The 21,435-nt window shown below is 38.3% G+C and overlaps 2 protein-coding genes across 4 annotated transcripts in view; one reads left to right on the forward strand and one right to left on the reverse strand.

The window, feature by feature from the left end:
• Positions 1-561, reverse strand: part of add3a (adducin 3 (gamma) a) — a 103,955-nt gene extending 103,394 nt beyond the window's left edge. For both annotated transcript variants that reach the window (XM_086296409.1, XM_086296407.1), the window contains exon 1: positions 397-561. The gene's annotated coding sequence lies outside the window, so the exon portion shown is untranslated. The remainder of the gene's footprint in view (positions 1-396) is intronic.
• A 114-nt stretch (positions 562-675) lies between these two features.
• Positions 676-20,414, forward strand: cusr (Copper-only SOD repeat protein). 2 transcript variants are annotated; one of them, XM_086296418.1, is made up of 11 exons: positions 676-771; positions 8,313-8,366; positions 9,970-12,034; positions 12,528-12,627; positions 15,155-15,232; positions 15,405-15,509; positions 16,225-16,357; positions 16,478-16,592; positions 16,821-16,945; positions 19,041-19,121; positions 19,869-20,414. In XM_086296418.1, the coding sequence occupies exons 2-11, from the start codon at positions 8,327-8,329 to the stop codon at positions 19,982-19,984; spliced, it is 2,958 nt and encodes a 985-aa protein (XP_086152544.1). In that variant the 5' UTR covers positions 676-771; positions 8,313-8,326; the 3' UTR covers positions 19,985-20,414. The 2 variants fall into 2 exon arrangements, with proteins under 2 accessions (XP_086152544.1, XP_086152543.1); XM_086296417.1 differs by lacking the exon at positions 676-771 and having other exon boundaries at positions 8,182-8,366.
• The last annotated feature ends 1,021 nt before the right edge of the window (positions 20,415-21,435 follow it).

Here is a 21,435-nt window from a genome sequence, read left to right on the forward strand (position 1 = left end):
TTATGTCGCATCACCTGCAAGCTGGCTGGATGTTGGATAATGAAGTGATAAAAGGCATAAATAAAAGGGGAGAAAACAAACATTAAAAAGAATACAAACAATAAATTATTAATAAATGAATAAGTTAGTTGTTGTAATTTAAACACTGTTTTTACACTGGTGCAACACTAATAGTAAAGCTGATAAAGGACACTGAGTGCAGGTGCAGAAGGTACTACTATAGTATACTTGACCTTCAACTTTAAAAACTCACTGAAAATGAAAATGTTATAAATCCCTATTATAAAAGGTCAATAAAAGGGCTCCCAAGCTAGAATGTTTTCCACTGTTCGAATGAATAAATGAAAAGCTGTGTAGACCCACGGTACATGTATTATACACCAAACATGTGAATACCTGCAATGAGGAGGTCTCGCGTTAGAAGCAGCCAGTAGATCTGCAGGCGTGCACTTGTCCCCGACCTTCTCTGTCTCCGACTCGTTCAGCTTCAGCTCAAACGAGCAGATGTCCGGTAACTTTCACTGACGTTCAGGCAGTAAGGTGGTGTTGACCCGCTCCCAGCGGGTAGAGCAGGCAGCACGCATGCTGTGGAGATCATATGCCGGCTGAAGCGGAAACACGACATCAGCTCACAATATAGCAGGAAGTGAAATGTGCTGAAGTAGGCGGTGCATTTTTTTGCAAATCCCTGGCAGGAGACTGAGCGCACGTGATCCAGGCGTGCTGTTGTTGACGTGTATTATTTATATTTTGACCTGATTCAACCAGAAGGTGAATATAAAAGCTCTGTTTCACGGTTCACGGTTTAATCACATAAACATTAGTTTTAAAATAGATTTTGGACGTTTTAAATATGCTGTGAGTGTCTGTAGATTATTCGCATGCTGCATGCACACTACATTAACAAATTAAATATGTCTCTTGGGAATACTGTTACATGTGGGCGTTAACTTATTTGCTCTTTATTGTACGATATACTTGAACGGCACTGTTCTGTAATGTTAAGCTTGCCTTTGGCACTCTGCGTGGAGCTGTTTAAATTATCATGATAGTTGATGATGATGTGTACTTGGGTTTATCCTAAGTTTGTATCCGCCAGCCGGAGTTCGCATGTTTTCTTCCTCCCAAAGTCCAAAGATATGCTTGGAGTTAGTTTAACTGGTGATTCTAAATTAGCTGTACGTGTGTCTCTCTGTGTAAGCCACGGGTCACAAACTCCAGGCCTCGAGGGCCGGTGTCCTGCAGGTTTTAGACATCACCCTGGGTTAACACACCGGAATCAAATGATTAGTTCGTTGCAAGGCCTCTGGAGAACTTCAACTTCGACATGGAGTTGGTCATTTAGCCATTTAAATCAGTGGTGTTGGATCAAGGACATATCTAAAACCTGCAGGACCCCTGCTGTCAGCCCTACCATAGACTAGTGTACCCCACCCCGTAGTAGATAGATTAATAGATGGATAGATGCATGGGATGAAAACTTATTCAGCAAACAGTAACCTCAGCAGAAAGAAAAACGCATAACTCACGCTACGCTGACTCCATCTACTGGTAAAATCAATGTAAAACAACTGCTCCCAATTCTACACGCACAGATGCACACACATACACGCACATACAAACAACAAAGGCCACTCTCCATTTCTTTCTAGACAAAAAGCAAAAAGGATTAAATGGATTAAAGATCTTTTTTGTCATTTTACATAGTAGAATGAAATTGTGGAAATTGTGGACGACAGCAATTTATAACTAGAATGAATAAAAGATTTTTTTCAATTAACTTTTGGCATGAGGCACAGGTTCCAGTCTGACTTGTCCTTCGCTGCATGTCTTTTCATGCTGTCTCTCTTCTCTTTCTACTGTTCACTGCTACAGAATAAAGGTTTAAAAAAGCCCAAAGAGGAAAAATAATTAAAAATCAAATCTTAACAGCACTAACAGAGGAAAAAAATATCAGAATCATGCGTAGTTTCGCTGGTGTAAAGTCTTATGAGCTAAGTATAACGTTCTAAGTGCCAATTTGTATGTTCAAAAACTGCATTTTCCAAATGTCAGAATTTAATTTTACATTATCTGCTGCATCTAAGCAAATTTTAAGCATGCAAGCTGCTGCAACATGCAAAACTGATGCACGATCCAGCCTTTATTTCCTCTACGATGGACTACCTCTACTAAGATGTCGTATTCTATCATCCTCCTCCAGTCAGACCTGTTTGCTGCTCAGAAACTTCCATATTTATTTCCACCTTAAATGATCTAAGCTTTAAAGATTACTCTCAATTCCTCAAATGCAGAAACATTTTTCTTGTGCATACAGCAATAAGTCATATGATATAGTTTCACTCTTTCATGCCATCATTCAGAGTACAGAATGGACCTCATGACAAAAATGTTTCTCAAAAGACATGGTGAAAAAATGCAACGTTTTGGGGGTACAAATGTTAGTAATTTGGAATATCAGTTCCAGATTACTTTGATTTGCGGAAATGCATTTTGGATATTTGAATACTAGCTCAGTTTTTAAATATTTGGAGAAAAGCTTTAAGAAAGTACATTTCAGTTATAATTCTTGTTATGGCATAAGAATGTGGATTACTGTAACTGTTATTAAATCATTCAGAATCCCTGGATTAATGATACAAATAAAAAGCTTTCAATTAATCTTGTCTGTGAAGGTTCTCAGTCATCCAGGTCATCGTAGTCAAAGGAGCTTGTAAAGAAAAGCATCTGGACTTCTTTAAGTTGCTTGAAGACGTTTCACCTCTCATCCGAGAAGCTTCTTCAGTTCTAAGGTCAAATGGTGGAGAGTCCCTTGTCATTTAGCCATTTAAATCAGTGGTGTTGGATCAAGGACATATCTAAAACCTGCAGGACCCCTGCTGTCAGCCCTACCATAGACTAGTGTACCCCACCCCGTAGTATGATCCAGTTCTTTGCCATTGAGTGTCATGTGAGGCTGCACACTGTATAACCCCCAAAAAAATCTGTTAACTCATCTAAAGGCATTCGTTGCCAGTCATTGTCATACAGTGCTGCACACCAATCAATCATCATAGAACCACAGTGATACTGAAAGTGACTTTGAGTACCCGTCGTACGGGAAGTTGGGAGATTGTTTGGAATGTGATGGCATCTTACCAACATGTTAACAATGGGCTCCATTATAAGAGAATCGTTTTGTTAATTGTAAAGGGAATGTTTTAAAATTTGCATCACTTCACATGAGCCCTGGTTAGACTGCTTGTTTTTAGAGGGACCGTAGTGCTCTAAAAAATATCCTTATGCATATCAAAACGTTTTTCAGCTTGCATTACAGACATCGTAAAAATAATTTACAGCCTCTTTGTCTTCTAATATTTTATTTGTCAGGACATAATTTAAAAAATAATCAGGTCTTTGGCAGGTCTTAAAATTAGTTAAATACATCACCAATGAACTAGAAAACTTTACCTATTACGCTGTGTTATTATTTAGCAGTTTAACTGAGGATCAGCAAATGTGACCACATCTATGAAATCAGAACTTTTGGTTTTTCTGGTTGGGAGCATTCAAGTGTGAATGGCCTTGGAGAAGCAAGTGTTGTTGCATAGAAGGGTGAAGAAGGGACACGTGAAGCCACAATTCCTCCACAATCATGCAAGAAACAATTAGAAAACATGGATGTTACTTAAACGTGTTGCTCTCTAAAGTAGTTCTACAAGCTACTGTGTCAGGGGGGAGTTTTTTCACATGCTACATCTGATTTTATGATTATTATATATATTTATTTAATATAAATAAATGTAATATTTTGTAGTTCATCTGAAGTTGAATTGATGTAATTTGAACACCTGCTAAGGTGTTAAAGTAGTTTTTGTTGATTTATTTATTTTGGCATGTGATGGACACAACTGGGCAATGTTCATGTTTTCAGAAAATTCAGGTTAGACACAAAAAGGCTCGAGAGAAAATATCTAATTTCCCCCAACAGCATAATCCATTTTATTAATTTCTCTTTGTGTCAGAATTTGAGCGTTTTTGAGTGGGGAATGATGTTTTAATATTAATATTCCTTACAACAAAATGTCAGTGAGTATCTTATCTTTAACGCAGAGTCAAAGGACTGTTTCTGGACTAAAAAATCTTCATAAGATAAGATAACCTTTATTAGTCCCACACGTGGGGAATTTGTTTTGTCACAGCAGGAAGTGGACAGTGCAAAAGTTATGAAACCAAAATTAGAATATAATAAGAATAAATACAGTACACAACTGTACAGAATAAAATAAAATACTATATACAGTAGAATAAAATAGAATAAAATATACAATAGGATAAAAATAGAATACAAATGCTGCATACAACTGAGTAAAAATACAACGATACCAGAAAAGATTATTGCACTTAGTGTTATTGCACATGTGTGGATGTGTGTGTTTGATCAGTTGAAGTCTTTGTTGTGGAGTCTGACAGCAGTGGGGAGGAAAGACCTGCGAAATCTCTCCGTCCCACATCGTGGGTGCTGCAACCACTGAAGGAGCTGCTCAGTGCTGTCACAGTCTCCTGCATGGGGTGGGAGATGTTGTCCAACAGGGATGACAGCTTAGCCACCATTCCTGTCACTCACCACCAGAGATGGGCAGTAACGCGTTACATCTGATTACTTTTTTCAGGTAACGAGTAAAGTAAGGGATTACTGTTGCAAAAACGGTAATTAGATTACCGTTACTTTCCAGTAGGAACGCTGCATTACTAAAACCGTGATTTTTTTATTTTTTTTGCGAGAATGTCTCATGACAGTGACATAAGTGAGTGCGACGTTGGTGACAACAGCTGTGTGCAGATCAACAATGGATCATATATCGAGTGCGGGAGAGAGTGTGAGCGTGCAGCGTTTAAAGCGTGGAAGTACTGGCCTTATTTTGGGTTTGATTCCATAAAAAGTGACAAAAACATTAGCGTCCATTGTGCGTGGGAAGAAAACTTCTTTTTACAGCGAAAAAACCCCTAAACTTCCAAGCAAGCACCGAGTGCGCTACGACGTAATGGGAAATTCACAGAGAATCTCGTGGATTCTTCCACTGACCGCGGCACACCTGCACCAGGGCAAACCTCCGCCTACCCTACTCCTGCTTTACAGGTGAAAATAGAGCAACAGGACCGCTAGTCTTTGATGTTATTTATTTTCTGCTGTGTTTTACTTGCATCTATTTGAAAGACTGAGTGTAAACACACACAAAAAAAAATTATATGCTGGAATGTGCAGAAAATAAGTTTAAATGTTAAACTAATTTCTTCTAGTCAGAGAATGTTGCATATAATTAAATTTTTGCTTGATGCATAAAGTTAAAAGGTTAAAACTAATAAAACAAGTTTAAAAAAGAGACTTTTCCATTTGATTACATTTTGTATGATGGATTATGCAGAAAAAGTAGAATTGGGCTGAAAGATCTATCGCTTTATCACCTCTTCAGGTTGTAAATCGTGTTTTTAAAAAGTAACTAAGTAATTAATTACTTTTGAAAATAAGTAATCAGTAAAGTAACGGGATTACTTTTTGGGGAAGTAATTGGTAATTAGTTACTGATTACTTTTTTCAAGTAACTTGACCAACACTGCTCACCACCTCCACTGGGTCCAGAGGGCATCCTAGAACAGAGCTTTTCATATCCTCTTCAAAAGTTCTTTATAATTTAAAACAACAACAAAAAACTACAGTTGTTGCAGTCAAGTGAGAGGAGAGATATTGAAAATCCTTCTTTATTCTGGCTTTTCTAACTTTACCGCGCTCTCATCCATCCTGTGCTGCTATTACTGTAACTGCTATGACTGCCCTCTTTCCGTTTTCCCTATATTTAGTAGTCATTATTTATTTTACTCATGTGTGTGTGAGTGTGACAAACCTGTGTATACACAGCCATGTCGTCATTCAAGTCTTTGCTGCAATCAGTGACCAAAGCAAGCCAGAGACACCTGAACCTCTTCAAAGGCCCTCCAGTACACGAAACAGCTCATGGGCTCTCACATCAGGGTACCATACAGGCTTTGCTGCGCACCTCATCCTTCCATAAACTGACAAAGTGTGAATGTAACACAACATAAATGTCTTTCGACCTGTATGTTTTTGCCTGTTTAAAATTATAGTTCTAGCTGAAATTGTTTATTGTTACAATAACAGGCTTTTTAAAAACTATATATGGTACAAGTTGGAGATTTTATATGTGGAGAACCTATAAATTTTAATTTACAACATTCCTACATATAATCCGTGCTTCCTTTTTTGCGTGCGCAAACTTCTTATGAACTTTGCAGTTTCAATTTACAATTTGAAAAATACTGTACCAAAGTACCCTGGTTCTAACTTTCATGGCTACTTCCAGTAATTTCATGACCACCAGCTAAATGATCTGAAGTGACTTTGATTCATTAGGACACCGGATCAGACTTAGAAAAAGATTTTTTCCAACATCTGATGCAAGAAAACACGTGACGTGGATGAACACTGTGGCCGAATATAAAGCATTGTTTGATATGTGACAGTAAATTCATGTTAACCATCATCATCCACCTAGAGTAATTTATGAATGAGGTGTGAATAATGTAGGCGCAGTTGCTTAACTGTTGACTTAATCAATGATAGCTTTAAAAACATCTGAACAGGCTTGACATGCTTTGTGTCGTTGACATTTTTCCTCATGCCGTCATATGCAGCATAACAATGAACTCTCAGAGTAATTGCAAAGTCATTTTCACATTAGTGCCAGATCCTGTAAATCTATGTGACAAAACGTGTTTTTAGAGGTATCTGAGTTCTTCTTGGAAGTGTTATCTTCTGTGTGTTTACTTTGGAAATTAACGTCTCTGTGTGCGTACAAATACAAGGTGTTTAGAACAGATTAAATTAGGCAACGTTCATGTAAAGTAGTTGTTAGAAGCAAAAAGTCTTTTTTTAAAAAGATTATTTCTATCAGTCGGTGACAGAAGTGAGCCTATTTGCTCTTTAAGCTTTATCCATGTTTTGTAGCATGTCTTAAGAATGTGAAGTGTTTTGAGTGGGAAACCTAAACCAAACCATGACACTATGATTCTGCTTGCTTCAAAATGATTGTCTTGTCTTTTACACATAACTGGGGAGTTATTTGTGGCATATGTTTTAATCATGTCCATCATGGTCTTTTGCAGTTAAGACAACTTCTTCACACAGAAGTAAATGGAGCTACCTGAGAGGAAAGACACAGATTTCTTTTTTTTTTTTTAATTCATTCAAGTTCTTCTAATATGTTATTCCACTATCCTTCTTCTTCCACACTTCTGTGGGGAAGTTCACCTTACTCTGCGTATACTGCATCTAACAATACCATGACTTTAATGTATCTGCTTCCCTTCCAGTTGCCTATATTGAGCTACGATTGCCTATTCTCTGTATGCATGCGAATCCATGTGCAAATGACTAGCCTGTGTGTACAGTGTGAGCAGAGAGAGGAACACAACCAATGCAATCAGTGATTTAAACAAGCCAAGTGACTGACCAAAACCACTTCAAAGGACCTTAAATACATATTTAAAGAGTTACGTAGTATAACAGTATACGGTGATGGGCCATTAAGCTGCTATTTTTAAATAAAGTTGCTATTTTCTGCTATTCAGTTTTTCCCTTGAACTTTGTCAGAGTAGCAGTTTTGGTTTTCGTATACTTTTTAAGTAGAAAAAAGGGAAGAGGTAGAAATAGGGTGCAAAAGGGGAATTTTAAAGTAGAAATGTAGAAGCATTAGCGTGTTCAAAGAGCTGTGGCTCTCGTGTAAGAGTACACTTCAAAGTTCCTCTGTGAGTTTAACATTGGGAACTTTAAACTTCCTTTGTTGTTGCTCAAGTTATTCAGATCACAATGAAAAAAAAAACAGTTAAAAAAATAAATCAAAACTGCTTAATCTGCTGCATTTTTTTGTTTTCTTTCATGCTGCATTTATTTTTTATGATTTTAGGTAGAGACATTAAAAAATGTTATGGTGCATGCATACATTTCCGTAAAATGAACGTCGTCAAGTGAGCCGCCTCTAACCATCCTGCCAGACATCCCTCCCCTACCCACGTGAATGAGACACTGTTCCCCACATGAGGACCAATCAGAGGCTGGGAGAGCACAGACTGCAGCTTATAAACAGAAGTGCAAGGGAGGCTGCATGCTTTTGAGTCACACATGAAAGACTCTTAGAAAGCAGAGAGACACATACCAAGAGTCTGTCCATTAATTTGCCATAACTGAACTTTTTCTGCTGTGACTTTTCCCCCCCAAACCTGCACTTTCAATATTTTCTGTTTATTCTGTGTTTTAGACACATCTGACAACATGTCCCTTCTCAGTGCTACTCTGCTGTTTCTTTTGCTTGGTGAGTAATTTTTAATCTTCTTATCCAGTTAGGCCAAATGGACATTATGAATGATTTATGTATTGAGCAACCTAGTTTATTTTAACTCACATGTGCTCATTTTCTTCTTATGAATGTTTTTCAAAGAAAGGTGTTAGAAGTATGTTGCCAAATAGTTATCATTTAACAGCAACTGTTTGTAATGATTAATGTATTTTGAAGTCAGTCATCCAGTAGATATCTGAGCTGCTCAAGATCAAAGCTTAGTATGCTGCATCTCTTACAGGGGATGTTAAAGTTGAACTCTGACCGCTTGAAACTAGTTAAGAAATTTGCCATTAGAGGTCTACATACACTGCATTGAACATGCTGCCTTTTGATTTGTCAACCATATTCCCATCTGTCACTTGCTTTATTTTCAAAAGAAAATCAGGCTTATTACAAGATGATTGTCAGAGCAGGATGGTGATCCAGAGAAAAATAGTACCTACTTATGGTGTAAGGTATTTAATGAATATTTAGTTTTGGGTTTGCAAAAAGACCCCAATCTGTTGTTGCTCTGGTATGTCAACACTTACACCTTAAAACTAACTAGTTATAGGACAGTTATGTTAGATTTTACCACTTCACTCTAAATAATGGGAGATTTTCTACTCACTTGACTATAGAAGCTTTGAAAATAAAGAGGGTGATTTTCTTTTGTTGTGAATCAATATAGTGTCATTTTAAATTAGAATGGAAATGGAAATCAAAATAGGGCTACTAGAAGGTATTTATACCAGGGCAACACATTGTAAAAGTAGAATTTCCCCATTTTAGTCTCTGAATAACATAAAGAAATGAAAGCTGGTGGTAACAGATAATTGGGAACAGAAACTCAAATGTGAACCAGTGTTTCTACCTTATGCATACAAACTTATCAAGTAGTTCTCTACTATATGGTAAAAATGTTTTAAAAGTGTTTCTACAAATGGAATATAAAATTTGTTCTACATATGAGACAAATGTTATATTCCCAACAAAATTATCTACCCATATTTTTTAATAAACACATTATCATATTATGTAACTATTTTTTTGACTTTCTCAGAAACTACTGTGCTGCCACCTGTGTGGCGCTCATATTTTCTTAAATAGACTGGTCACACACAACTAAGCAATTGTTATCTGTGTTTTTTCATACCTTCGTCAGACAATCTGGCCTTAAGTGGAATATTCATCATTTCTGTCTAATGCACATAAAGTGTGGTGTTTTTATATTATTACAAAATGTGGGGGTGTAAAGGTCAGGTACATGTTTATGGTCAACAGCTGATTTTGTGTTCGTTTTTATTCAAGGTTTTTTACTGTAAGACGTGGATGAAAAATCTTCTGCTACTTTGGAAATCAGATGAGGCCCAGTGTACAGTTCAGAAAAGACCGATTAGAAACTTGACTTCTTAGTATATTAAATATTCAACTTCTTGGTCATGTCAAGGTTGTAATATGTCTTGAGGGGATTTCTTTTTTAATCCTTTTTTAAGCTTTTAAGGATGTTTGTGCTGGGGTTTTTTTGTTCAGTGCTTGTGCATTGACAGCTGTAGTAATGCCGCGGCAATTAGCTTTTCCTTGTCTTCTTTTTCAGATTCCATTTCCTGTGTTCAGTTTCTGGCACCTTTGAACATGGGAGGAGTCATTGGGCTGGTGCAGTTTAACTCAATGTCTCAGATGGCCACTGTCAACGTGTCTGGGGCTGGATCCTGTCGTTCAGTAAACATTTCCCTCAGCGAGTTTCCCGTCATGTATGGCCACTTTGCTCAGCCCTGTTCTGAACAAAATATCGGCTCCAGCGTCTTCACTTTTACTGCTGATCTTGCCTCAAATTCTAACATCAATGTGTCCGAACTCTTTGCGCAAAGAAAAAACCTTGATGACTTCTCACTGTCGTTGCAAACGTGTAACGGAACTAAAGTATGCACAGTTGTAAGTCAAGGTCAGACCCTCGTAACTAGTCAGGCCAGGTTCTATGGGCCCATCGCGGGTAACGTTTATATCCGTTATAACATGGATAACGCCAGCTCCAGGGTTCTTGCAGATCTTGTGACGATCGGTCAAGTTAATGCCTCGCAAACTAATGTCACGCTCTATAGAGCTACAAGTACTGTTGCAAACTGTGATATTCTACTTAAAAGCTTAAATAATGCATCTTTGACTCCTCTGGGTTCCGTAAAGGTCGGGACCCCTTTGCAGCTCCAGAAATCCCGTCTGGACCTCAGTAGCTTCCAAACCACAAATGGGTTTCTTTTCCTTAGGGTGGGGTCAAGTTTCAGTTGTGCTCAGATCTATAATGTGCCAGTGAAACAGGTTAGAGCTGATGTGAACATGAATGGGATCAAAGGATACTTCAGTTTTCGTCAGGCTTCCCCTTTTGATCTCACAGAGTTGAGTGTCAATCTGACCAATTTACAGAGCAATGTTGCCTTTTACCATGTCCACGATTTTCCTGTTAGGTCATTAACAAACCGGTGTTCAAATGATAGTATAGGTGACCACTGGAATCCATTTCGTTTGAACAGAAGTAGCCCAACTTACCCAAGAGTCCCAGGGTCAACACATGACATGTATGAGGTGGGTGACCTCAGTGCCAAGCACGGGAGCATAGCAGGCAAAAATATGGTGGACATGACATTCACAGACTTCAATCTCCCTCTGTTTGGAAAGAACAGCATTGTAGGTCGCTCAGTCGTCATTCACCAACCAAATGGTTCGAGGTTTGCTTGCATGAGTATCAGCTATCCAGGCGAGGTTATTGTAGGCAGAGCCATATTTTCAAGCCCTGTGGTTGGTGAGGTCTGGTTCACACAGCTGGTGAACAACCCCCTCTCTGATGTATCCATATTTCTGAATTTGGCATACGGAAATCCTACAACACCAACCAAAAACCACAACTGGCATGTTCACGTCTGCCCAATCAGCTCAGAGAGGGATGATGATCAAGGCCGCTGTACCACAACTGGAGGTCACTGGAACCCCTTCAACATCACCATTGATGCCAGCTATTCCCTCCACTGTAACCCATCTGGTCCCCTATCCTGTGAGGTTGGAGACCTCGCCGGCAAACACAGTACCCTTGATCTTGGAACCACGTTAGAGGTAGTGGCAGCAAAATACTTCTTCACTGATGTCACCTCCTGGGTGCCCATGCCCGGCATTATTGGCCGCTCTGTGGTCATCCATCAAGCAGAAAGAGGCGGGCCAAGAATAGCCTGTGCCAATGTCACATTGGTGCAAGTTCCCAAAGCTAGCTTAGGTACATGGTTTGGCCCTGGAGTTTCTGATGGACAAGTGGGTTTCTCCCGGGCTGTGCCACAAGGTCCCACAACTATAAATGTTTCCTTAATGAGCCTGAACTCCATAGCTAGTGGTTATCATGTCCACGTGTTGCCCCTCAACCCAGGCAGTGCAGAGCCCTGTTCAAATGCAAACATCCAGGGCCACTTCAACCCACTAGCCTGGAACGTATCACAATCCCCCCCTCCTGGAGTTGGCACTGTGGACCAGTATGAGATGGGAGACATCAGCGGGAAGTTCGGCACACTTAATGATCAAAACAACTTTGAAGCTGTATACATGGACCCTGACATGTCGATGACTGGACCCTACAGCATAGTGGGAAGGTCGCTGGTGGTTCACAATGTCAGTGGAGCAAGGTGAGAATGTGTACTTTACTATTTGTGTTCTTAGCAGAGAGAAAGAAAGAACATAACGCAGCACAAAATTAAAAGGGAAGAAAAGAAAGCAATGTCATACACAGGTTACCACATCGTCTTTTTTTTTAGAAATAAAATTGTTAGCTAATCTTTTATTTTTAAATACTTGGTATCTGTTGCAAAAAAGAGGAAGTATTTATCATTTGGGACAACTCCCAACAAGTGAAAGGTCTGGTTAGTTGCAAGTCCTTATGCAGAATAACCAGATATGTAAGTTGAGAGACCGACTTCTGGCACAGAAACAAAAACGTGTCAGTCTTTCGAGGACACCAGTGTAAAATGTCAGTTGCGGACATAACTTCCTGGTGTTTTGTGCCATGACAAAGAATTACTCAGCAAAATACTTTGTTGAAGATCCTCCTAGATGTCAGAACATGATACGATTTTCTTATCTTCTCTTAGTTTATGTGTTTTGTTTTTTGTTTTTTTACAGAATTAGGTGTGCCAACATCTTGGCTGATAGACTCACAGATGGTGAATGGGTTATTGCCAAGGCTGTCTTTAATGGTACAGTGACTGGGACAGTTAGACTGGTAAGAATCATTACAGATAAAGTGTTTGGTGCTCATCTCATGTTTCTCATCTACTTTCTTTCTTTCGTTTGGTCTATTAATTTCAATAATTTCTATTTTTCTGTGACTAAATGGTTCCTCACAAAACAATCATCATCATCATCATCATCATCATCATTTATTTATTTATATAGCACTTTAAAAACACACCTGGTAGACCAAAGTGCTGTACAATACTAATATGCACATAGTAATAAAACCAGACATAGCAATAAAGTTAAAAAACAATAAAAAAATAAAAATAAATAAATAAAAATAAAAAAAATAAAATAAAATAAAAATGTCAGTTACCCACAGAGTTAAAAGCCAGGGAATAAAAATAGGTTTTTAATAAAGACTTAAAAACGGGCACTGATGCAGCCTGTCTAATGTGGAGAGGAAGGTTATTCCAAAGCATCGGCGCGGCAACAGAGAACGCTCGGTCTCCTCTAAGTTTCAGCCGTGACTTTGGGACCGAAAGCAGCAACTGCTCAGCTGACCGAAGGGAACGAGTGGGGACGTGGGGCTTCAACAAATCAGACAAATAAACAGGTGCCAGACCATTTAGAGATTTAAAAGCCAATAAAAGGACTTTAAAACGGATCCTGAATTCAATTGGAAGCCAGTGTAAAGAGGCCAAAATCGGAGTGATGTGATCAAATTTTCTTCTACCAGTTAAAAATCGTGCCGCAGCATTTTGCACTAATTGCAAGCGTGACAAAGTGCCCTGCCCAACCCCTGTTAAAAGAGAATTACAATAATCTAAACGTGAGGTAATAAAGGCATGAATAACGCTTTCCAAGTCACGCTTGGAAAGAAAGGGCTTAACCTTTGATAAACGTCTGAGGTGATAAAATGCTGATTTTACCACCCCGTTTACATGGTCATCAAAGGTGAGTGCAGAATCAATTTTAACTCCGAGATTTGTGATCGAACTCTTTAGTTGGGAAGTCAAAGCTGCAAGATCAACATCCAGAGTATGAGAAGAACGATTTGGGCCAAATAAAATTGCTTCTGTCTTCCGATCATTAAAATTTAAAAAGTTGTTTGCCATCCATGCTTTGACATCAGTAAGGCAGTCAAGCAGAGGTCCAGTTGGGAGACTATCAGAATGACTAAAAGGTAAGTAGAGCTGGCAGTCATCTGCGTATAGATGGAATGGCACTTTATGCTTTCGGAAAATCGCGCCAAGGGGCAAGAGGTACAATGAAAACAATAACGGCCCAAGAATAGATCCCTGTGGAACACCCCAAAGCAGAGGGGCCACAGAGGATGAAGCCGACCCCAACTTAACACAAAAGGTTCTATTTAAAAGATAATGACTTACTGTATATGAATAAGTGTTTAACAAGTGAACATATCTGAAGTGGAAAAAACAACAACAAAGCCATGCAATTATCTCTTGCAACAAATGTAAAAAAAACCAGTTTGATTGCCATCTAATCAGACAAGTTAGGGAGTGTGTACTACATTCATTTAACACTGCATTCCTTTGCATTACTAATGGCTTCAAGATCAGGTGAGGCATATGCTATTTTAATCTCATGAGCTCCCTTCTTTTGGATTTTACATTTTAACAAAAGGTTTTACATTTCTAATATTTAGCTCACACTGATGCTAACATCACAGGCATGATTTCCCACAGAGGATTCAACTTTTTTCGCCAGTTTCTCTGTAAAAACAAAGAAGGCTGAAATGTAAAAACATGTGGAGTTCTTTCTTTTAGAAAGACAGCAGCTTTTCTTATCTTATACACCACATCTAAAGCGGTGTATTTAACTGCTACCCACTTGTAAAAGGTTGCTAATCTTACTAGCAGTGTGTAAAATACTGTATTGAGACCAGTTTGACAGAGAAACAAAAGAAGTTATAATTGAATGAGATGAGTGAATGAGTCGTAGTATAATATATCTGATAGCCTAAGAGCAGAACAATTGTTTCTTTATCATTGCTAACTTATTTGGAGCCAAGCTGCCACAAAAACATGACAGTGTATTTCTGCTGCACTGGACAGAATTCATTATGCCTACGATAGCTTGCAACAGGAAGCAAAAGGAAGAGGGGGACAAGAGCATTAGCTTAGCATCTATCCGCTGGCTAATGGTACGTGCGGTTTCACCAAACTAAAAGCTCACCAAGGGAACAGCTGTCTCTGGCAGCTGCCCTCCAGAGGCCCCATACTGAGCTCTGCACTACACTAATGGAGAGAAGAGATTGCAGTATCTCTAAACAGCCTATATGATTAAAGAGAAGTAGGCAGTTTGAGTAATCAATGTTGTTCTGCAACAAAATAGAGTGGTTTCACTCAGACAGACTGAGAATCAAAAGAAAAGTGAAATGAAATGTCATAGTGAAATACCTTTACACTTAAAGGTGGACAGCAGTATCCACAAATCTATACTCGGTTCATTTTAACGGCATTCATGCTTCAGCAAAGCAAGTGTTTAGTTGCGATTGAACTATGAGATTCCTTCTTTGTAATGTAAGCACTTTGTTTTCCTCATCCCAGCAACAGCAGGTGTTCCTCGATGGGAGTAGCAGCGATGTTACTCTGGAGGTGAACCTTAAGTCATCTGCGGGGGATAATGTAAGTACAGCTTTATATAATCTACATGCATGCAAAAAAATTATATTGGCCACCATCACAAAACTCAGTGTTCATCTGCCACCCATCAGTGTGAAACTCTCTTTAAGCCTTTAATGGGATAGATGTGTTAAAAGACATCATTCTCACACCTGTATTTTATCCCAAACTGAAGAAATCAACAGCTTCCTTGTTCATCACAACTAATCGGGTTGGCTCCAGTGACACCGGGTGCAACAGTGTGGGAGACACATTCAATCCCTTCAACATGACATCGATGGTGAGATCCTAATCTTATCTGCGTAAAAAGGACGCAAAAACGAAATAAAACAGAAACAACACGCTTAAGAAATGAGAAATTGAAAGCAAAAAAAGTGGAAGAAAAAAAGAGTTTGGCCAGGTAGTTTGACCATAAGTTACTTGAAGGAAGTCCAGAAGGGTTGCTGTTTCCTGGCGGTTTGGGGACACATATTGTAATAAGGGGCCAGTCTGAGTCTAATTACAAGTTTCTTTAGTTCCTCAGTTTGAAAATTCGGAATTTCACTGAATTTAAGATTCAAAGGCTGCCCTGAAGATGATCAGTTTAAAGTGTAAATATAATAGTACATTTTTATGCTTGTAAGGGTATATGAATGTATATAATAGTATAAAGATGCTAAAAACTGCACTAATTATCAAAAGTAAATAATCTCAACGACCAAATTATTGGCTTTATATGAAAAAGATTTTGCAAAGGATCATGATCAACTTAAACCTGCCTAAATAATTGTAATGCTAACATGATTGACATGTGCTCATCTAATAATCTCTACATGTTTTTCTTCAAATGTTTACATGTAAGCATATAATATATGTATAAGACATAATATGAACATTTCTTTTACTTAATGGGACCAGTGATGCAATTGGTCAATAACCGGAGAATATTGCTAACTTCTCACTTCCTCTTCCTCTAACTTGTGCAAATCACTTCTTTCTTTCGCTTCCACTTGCAGAGACCCACCTGTTCTTTAGAAAACCCACTGAGCTGCGTGGTGGGGGAGATATCTGTAAGACATGGCATGGTTAGCCTGACACAGAGACAGTTCTATACTGACAGCATTATTCGCCTCTCTGGAGACAGCACAGGTGAAATGAGTCACCATATGTGATCAGTGATAACAGCAAATACAAAACTTCAAAATCTCCAAAGAGGTGAGTTTACTTTGTTAAGTCTAATTGTTCGTTATGTTTTGTGTGTGTTATTAGTGGTCTTCAGATCTTTAGTGCTGAAGAATGGAGAAAACATCACAGCCTGTGCCGACATCCTCCCTGAATCCCCATCAGCAGCGCAGACGTTTCCCAATGTGACTACATTCAGCCGGTGAGTGTAATTACAACATACTGCATGATGAATACTTTTCATGTAATCCTAAATCACTCAAGACACTTTAATTGCTTGCTGGAGGCCATTTGCGTAGACGTTCTATAAAACTGTTCTGTACATAGTGCACTGTATAACCCTTTTATCAGTGCTGTATTAAATAGTTGTTGTTGTAGAGCTCAAGTGTTTGTATGACGTTAAAGTGGATGTTGGTGTCTTTATGTCCAGGTATGACTTCCGAAACAGGGTCGCTGACGTACTGCAAATGAACCTGGCAAGAGTTACTATCTTGCCCACATCTCCTCAGTCTGTATCTGGGGGAACATGTCAGCAAGTCAACTTCATGATATCTGGTAAGGCAGAAAAAATGTAATCAAACTTCCATATTTGGCAACCAAAAAAAGGAACAACACGATGATGTGAGAAGGTGTCATAATGTCAGTATTAATACAAGTATTTCAATAATAATAATGTGTATGTGTTAGTCCCCATAGGGAAATAGTTCCTCTGCATTTAACCCATTCACCCAGTGAAGCAGTGGGCAGCCACCAATGCAGCGCCCGGGGAGCAGTGTGTAGGGACGGTACCTTGCTCAGGGGTACCTCAGGGTAGCCGTTCAGTAGAGTTGAACCCCCGACCTTCCGATCATGGGGCCACCACTCTACCTACTGAGCTATCAGTAGGTAGAGTGAATATTGTTAACAATTTAAAGTTTGTTGAAGAAATACAAAGTACACTACAGCCTCTGGTAGGCTATAATGTCAGACAGTTGTCTTTTACAGGTGTCTTTGGCAAGGTATGTTAGGAATTCAACATGCTTCATCAGATGATTTGAAATAAAGACAAGCTGAAACTTTTTCCCACTGCAATAATGATTATTTTATTATGAACAGAGAACTTTAGCTGATGTTTTCAAACAGGCTATAAGTGTGATCTACCAGAGGATTTTTATTATTTTGAAAATTGAATTCAAATACTTTGGGTCAATGTGTGTTAGACTCTCCAAGATTGAAAATGTCAGTCGTGGACTAATGTGCTTCTAGCATTTATTTTTGATTTATACCCGACTTGTGTATCGTGAAGGAATTCGGTGTCACACCAGCAGTTACTCGATCCTTAGCCGGAACATGACAGTTTATGCAAATGCACCAGAAAATTTCCTGGTTGTTATGAACTGCCTGCAATCACGTTTTGAAGGAGTTCCCCTGGAAAGCTAAGCCACACTCTGGGAACTCACATGCATCTTCTGCTTCATGAGATGATTTAGAATGAAAAGCCAAAGCATTTTCCCCTGCTTTATTATGACCACAGAGACATTTAGCTGATGGACAACTATCAAACAGGCCAGCTAATTATCGGGTCATGTTTATTGTTTTGACAATTTAATGAAGATATTTTGGCCCAAATAACATTGGGTGCTTCAAACAGTCAAACTTCAGACTGCAAATGTAAATTTTTAATCATATTTTATTGTAAATATCTGACATATCAAACCTGAGTTATTGTTTGATTAAGAGACATAATACAATTTCTTCACCATTCAGTCCAAAACATTTGCACACACTATAGCCTCAAAGAACTCCTCACCTAGAACTGATCTAGAACTACTGCACCACCCAGGTACCAAGTACTTAAAACAATGCCTTTGATATAATTCATTTCCTGTTGCCTGGCTGTTACATTAGACTTTTTCCATTCTTGTTTATTATTTCATACTTTTAATCGAATATTATTTGATTTATGTTATGATTTTATAATATATGTATATATTATTTATATGAGGGGGCAGTGTGAGTCATATGCCTTTGTCCCCGAGTGTTCCCTTGTTCGTATTATCAATATTAATGTTAGTCTTGCGTGAATGTTACAGCATCTATGTCAGTAAATGGTTCAGCTGCTTTAGACTGGCCAAGCTTTTTGTCAGGACATCGATACAATGAACAATAATGGGTATTGAAAATCTTCCGCAAACCTGGAATAATGAAAAGTAATTTGAGACTGGGAGTCTCATTTTCTGTCCCTTCCTTTGTCCCAGGGGGTAACTGAGGAGAATTTCACAGCTTTCACACACTGTATCACATGACAGGCATTTATACTATCCCAGGTCTCCTAAAAGGTGAAGAGTTTACTATTCCAATAATTCCACACAAGGCCACCACTGGATCATTTTTATTAGAATAAAACGATTAAGTTCTTTAACTGGCTTACGGAAATTGCTCTCATGGCATTATTTTCTGATTCAAGCCAAAATATTGAAAGGGCATTTCTTTTGTCAGCCAAGTGACATCAAGGGAAACATAACTTTCAGTACAACAAAGATTCACATTTCATAATAACCCATTGAACTAGCAGTTTCTGTGAAGTATAACAAAACAGTGAAACTCTAAGTATGCTAAGTACACTGGTATATGTGTAAGTAAGCACTGTTACTTTGTCTGTATGCTAAAGGGAATGTGAGCACTGGCCTGCTGAGCTCTGTCAAAACCAGTGACAAAATGGGCGTCTTCAGAGAGTCTGACATATGTACAAGTAAGTGCATTTTATACCGCTCTTAAAGCTTTGACTATGCTTTAAATGCCTTTTGGTAAAATGAAATTAACAATGTATTTAGACAACATTTAGAAGGACACTTTGATGTCCTTTTTTACAATCCAAACAATAAAATAATGCATAACACTTGAAAAACTTGGAAGCCATTTGAGCTATTAATTGGGACTGGAACTGAGAACCAAACCTTGTAGAGAATCAGTTCCCAGTGGTTCAGTTCCTTGGAAATCATAAGTCTGATATCACTTAACGTTTCCACTTACAATCAATCGGCTGATTTCAGTTCGCCAAAAACAGTGGTCCAGTCAACAGTGTGGATATGGACATTACATTTATTTTTAAAAAAGGAAAATAGCATGGCGCTTTGCTAGCATGCTAATGCTAAGCTAGCCAAGAACCAGAGTGATGCTAAAGCTGACCCCAGCCCAGCAAATAACCTGAAAACCTGAACTTTAACAGGTAACAAAAACAGTGATGAGCAGTCAGGCATGACTGACAACAGTTTCTGCCTGTTCAAGTCTCTTTGTGCTAGTTACCTTACAATATAAAGTGCCTTGAGGGGACTGTTGTTGTGATTTGGCACTACATAAATAAAATTGAATTGAGTTTTCATCTTTGCTCTGTGCTGTCAGCTGTAAAAATCTAATATTTGCAGTCGCAGTTCGTGTTTTCAGTGATCATTGTTAGTCATTCAAATAACATGTGAATGCCTTTCTAATTTCTTATTAGGAGGTCCGAGTCCAAGTCCAAGTCCAAGTCCAAGTCCAGCCCTCACGCCATGGACTTTTCTTCTTGGCTTGATGTTCGCCTTCGCCTGTCTGCTGCCTTCAGCAACTTATTTATAGCCCGGAGACTCAGCCACACCTTGCACCGTCAGTGGGGTTACATGACCTTAAAAAGATTGTGAATAGAATGTCTGTCAAATGCAACAGTGATCATCAAGCGAATGAACACAATCTGTTACATTGAAAAACAAATTTCAATCAATGAAGAATTTCCCTTTTTTCATTACTTTTATAAAAATCTAAAATATAAATATCAAAATAATAATGGTAGGTAACAAGGCTTAGGTAACAGGTAAGAGTTTAATGTTTAGAAATTTCTGCAAACTAGATTTTTTTTCTATTTATGTCATTTGGTTTCTTTAATGGGTGGGTGGTTTTATTGTATCTTCTGACCTGCTAACTTTGTTTTTCATGTATGCACTCTCCAAATATCCATGTGAAATTTTGTGTATATCTTGAAATTTGTGAATAAAGTACAATAATGTTTGGATGCCTTGTCAGTTTCCAGAGTAAATGTGTTTAAATTGCAGATGCAGTTTTTAGCTGGACAGTAATTCTGTTAAGATTTGCAAAATAAGATTTTTTTAACTTTTTCAATTCATTCCAGCAAAACAAACCTCCAAATAGCTGCAAAATGTCTAATGATTAGATTAAATAGACTGCAGTGTTATTCCTTTCATTAACATGGTGTCCAGGTAAAGTGCATATCACTTTTCCACCCATTCCCTCACTCTTTTCCACACATTCAGACAGTTTCCCACATTTTGATTAGTTTAGTTTCAACACGTGAGCATCACGCAAACTGTCTGGCTCAAAAACCACATGAATTCCTGCTAAAACTAAAAGATGATGATCACAAAGAGCAGAAACTGACACTTAACTCTTTAAAAATATATTTTTTTTTATAAGTTTAAAGGCCGTGCAATCAACCTCAAGTTTCCATCTATGTGGGTAAAAAGTTGAAAAGATTGCACCAAAATAATATACAGTATTTCAATCATTCTTAAAATTGTATCATTTAAGTTTTTCAAAAGTTTCAAAAAAAACTCCCCAAAAGGCAAAGGTTAAAATATCAATACTACAGTCTAAATATCAGGAGAGCAAATCAAATATGATACACTAGGTTTTAAAGTGTTACGGGAGAGAGGTAAAATGATCAAATAATCCAGAAAAAAAACACAATACGCAAAAGTTTAAATTGGTTTGTCATGGAGTGTAATAAACATTTGATCCCCAAGCAAAACATTACTCTGTGAAAAAGCACAGCAGTAGCTGTGGGGTGGCTGTAGCTCAGGAGGTCATCTCCTAGTCAGGTTGGTTGCTCTAGTCTGCATGTTGCTCTCTGATGCAGAGCAATATTGTGTGACAGTTAGAAAGCACTTACGGTACATAGAAAAACAAAGCAAAAAGTGCTTGTTTAAATGGGTGAATGTGAAGTTATGTAAAGCGCTTTGAGTGCTCAGAGTAGAAAAGCGCTATATAAGAACCAGTCCATTTACAATAAAACATAT

The sequence above is a fragment of the Aulonocara sp. 'chitande type north' Nkhata Bay genome, linkage group LG6 (assembly GCF_057382095.1).
Source record: "Aulonocara sp. 'chitande type north' Nkhata Bay isolate Kocher_YH1m ecotype deep benthic linkage group LG6, A_spYH_male_GT1.1, whole genome shotgun sequence".
In the NCBI taxonomy this organism is placed as follows: Eukaryota; Metazoa; Chordata; class Actinopteri; order Cichliformes; family Cichlidae; genus Aulonocara; species Aulonocara sp. 'chitande type north' Nkhata Bay.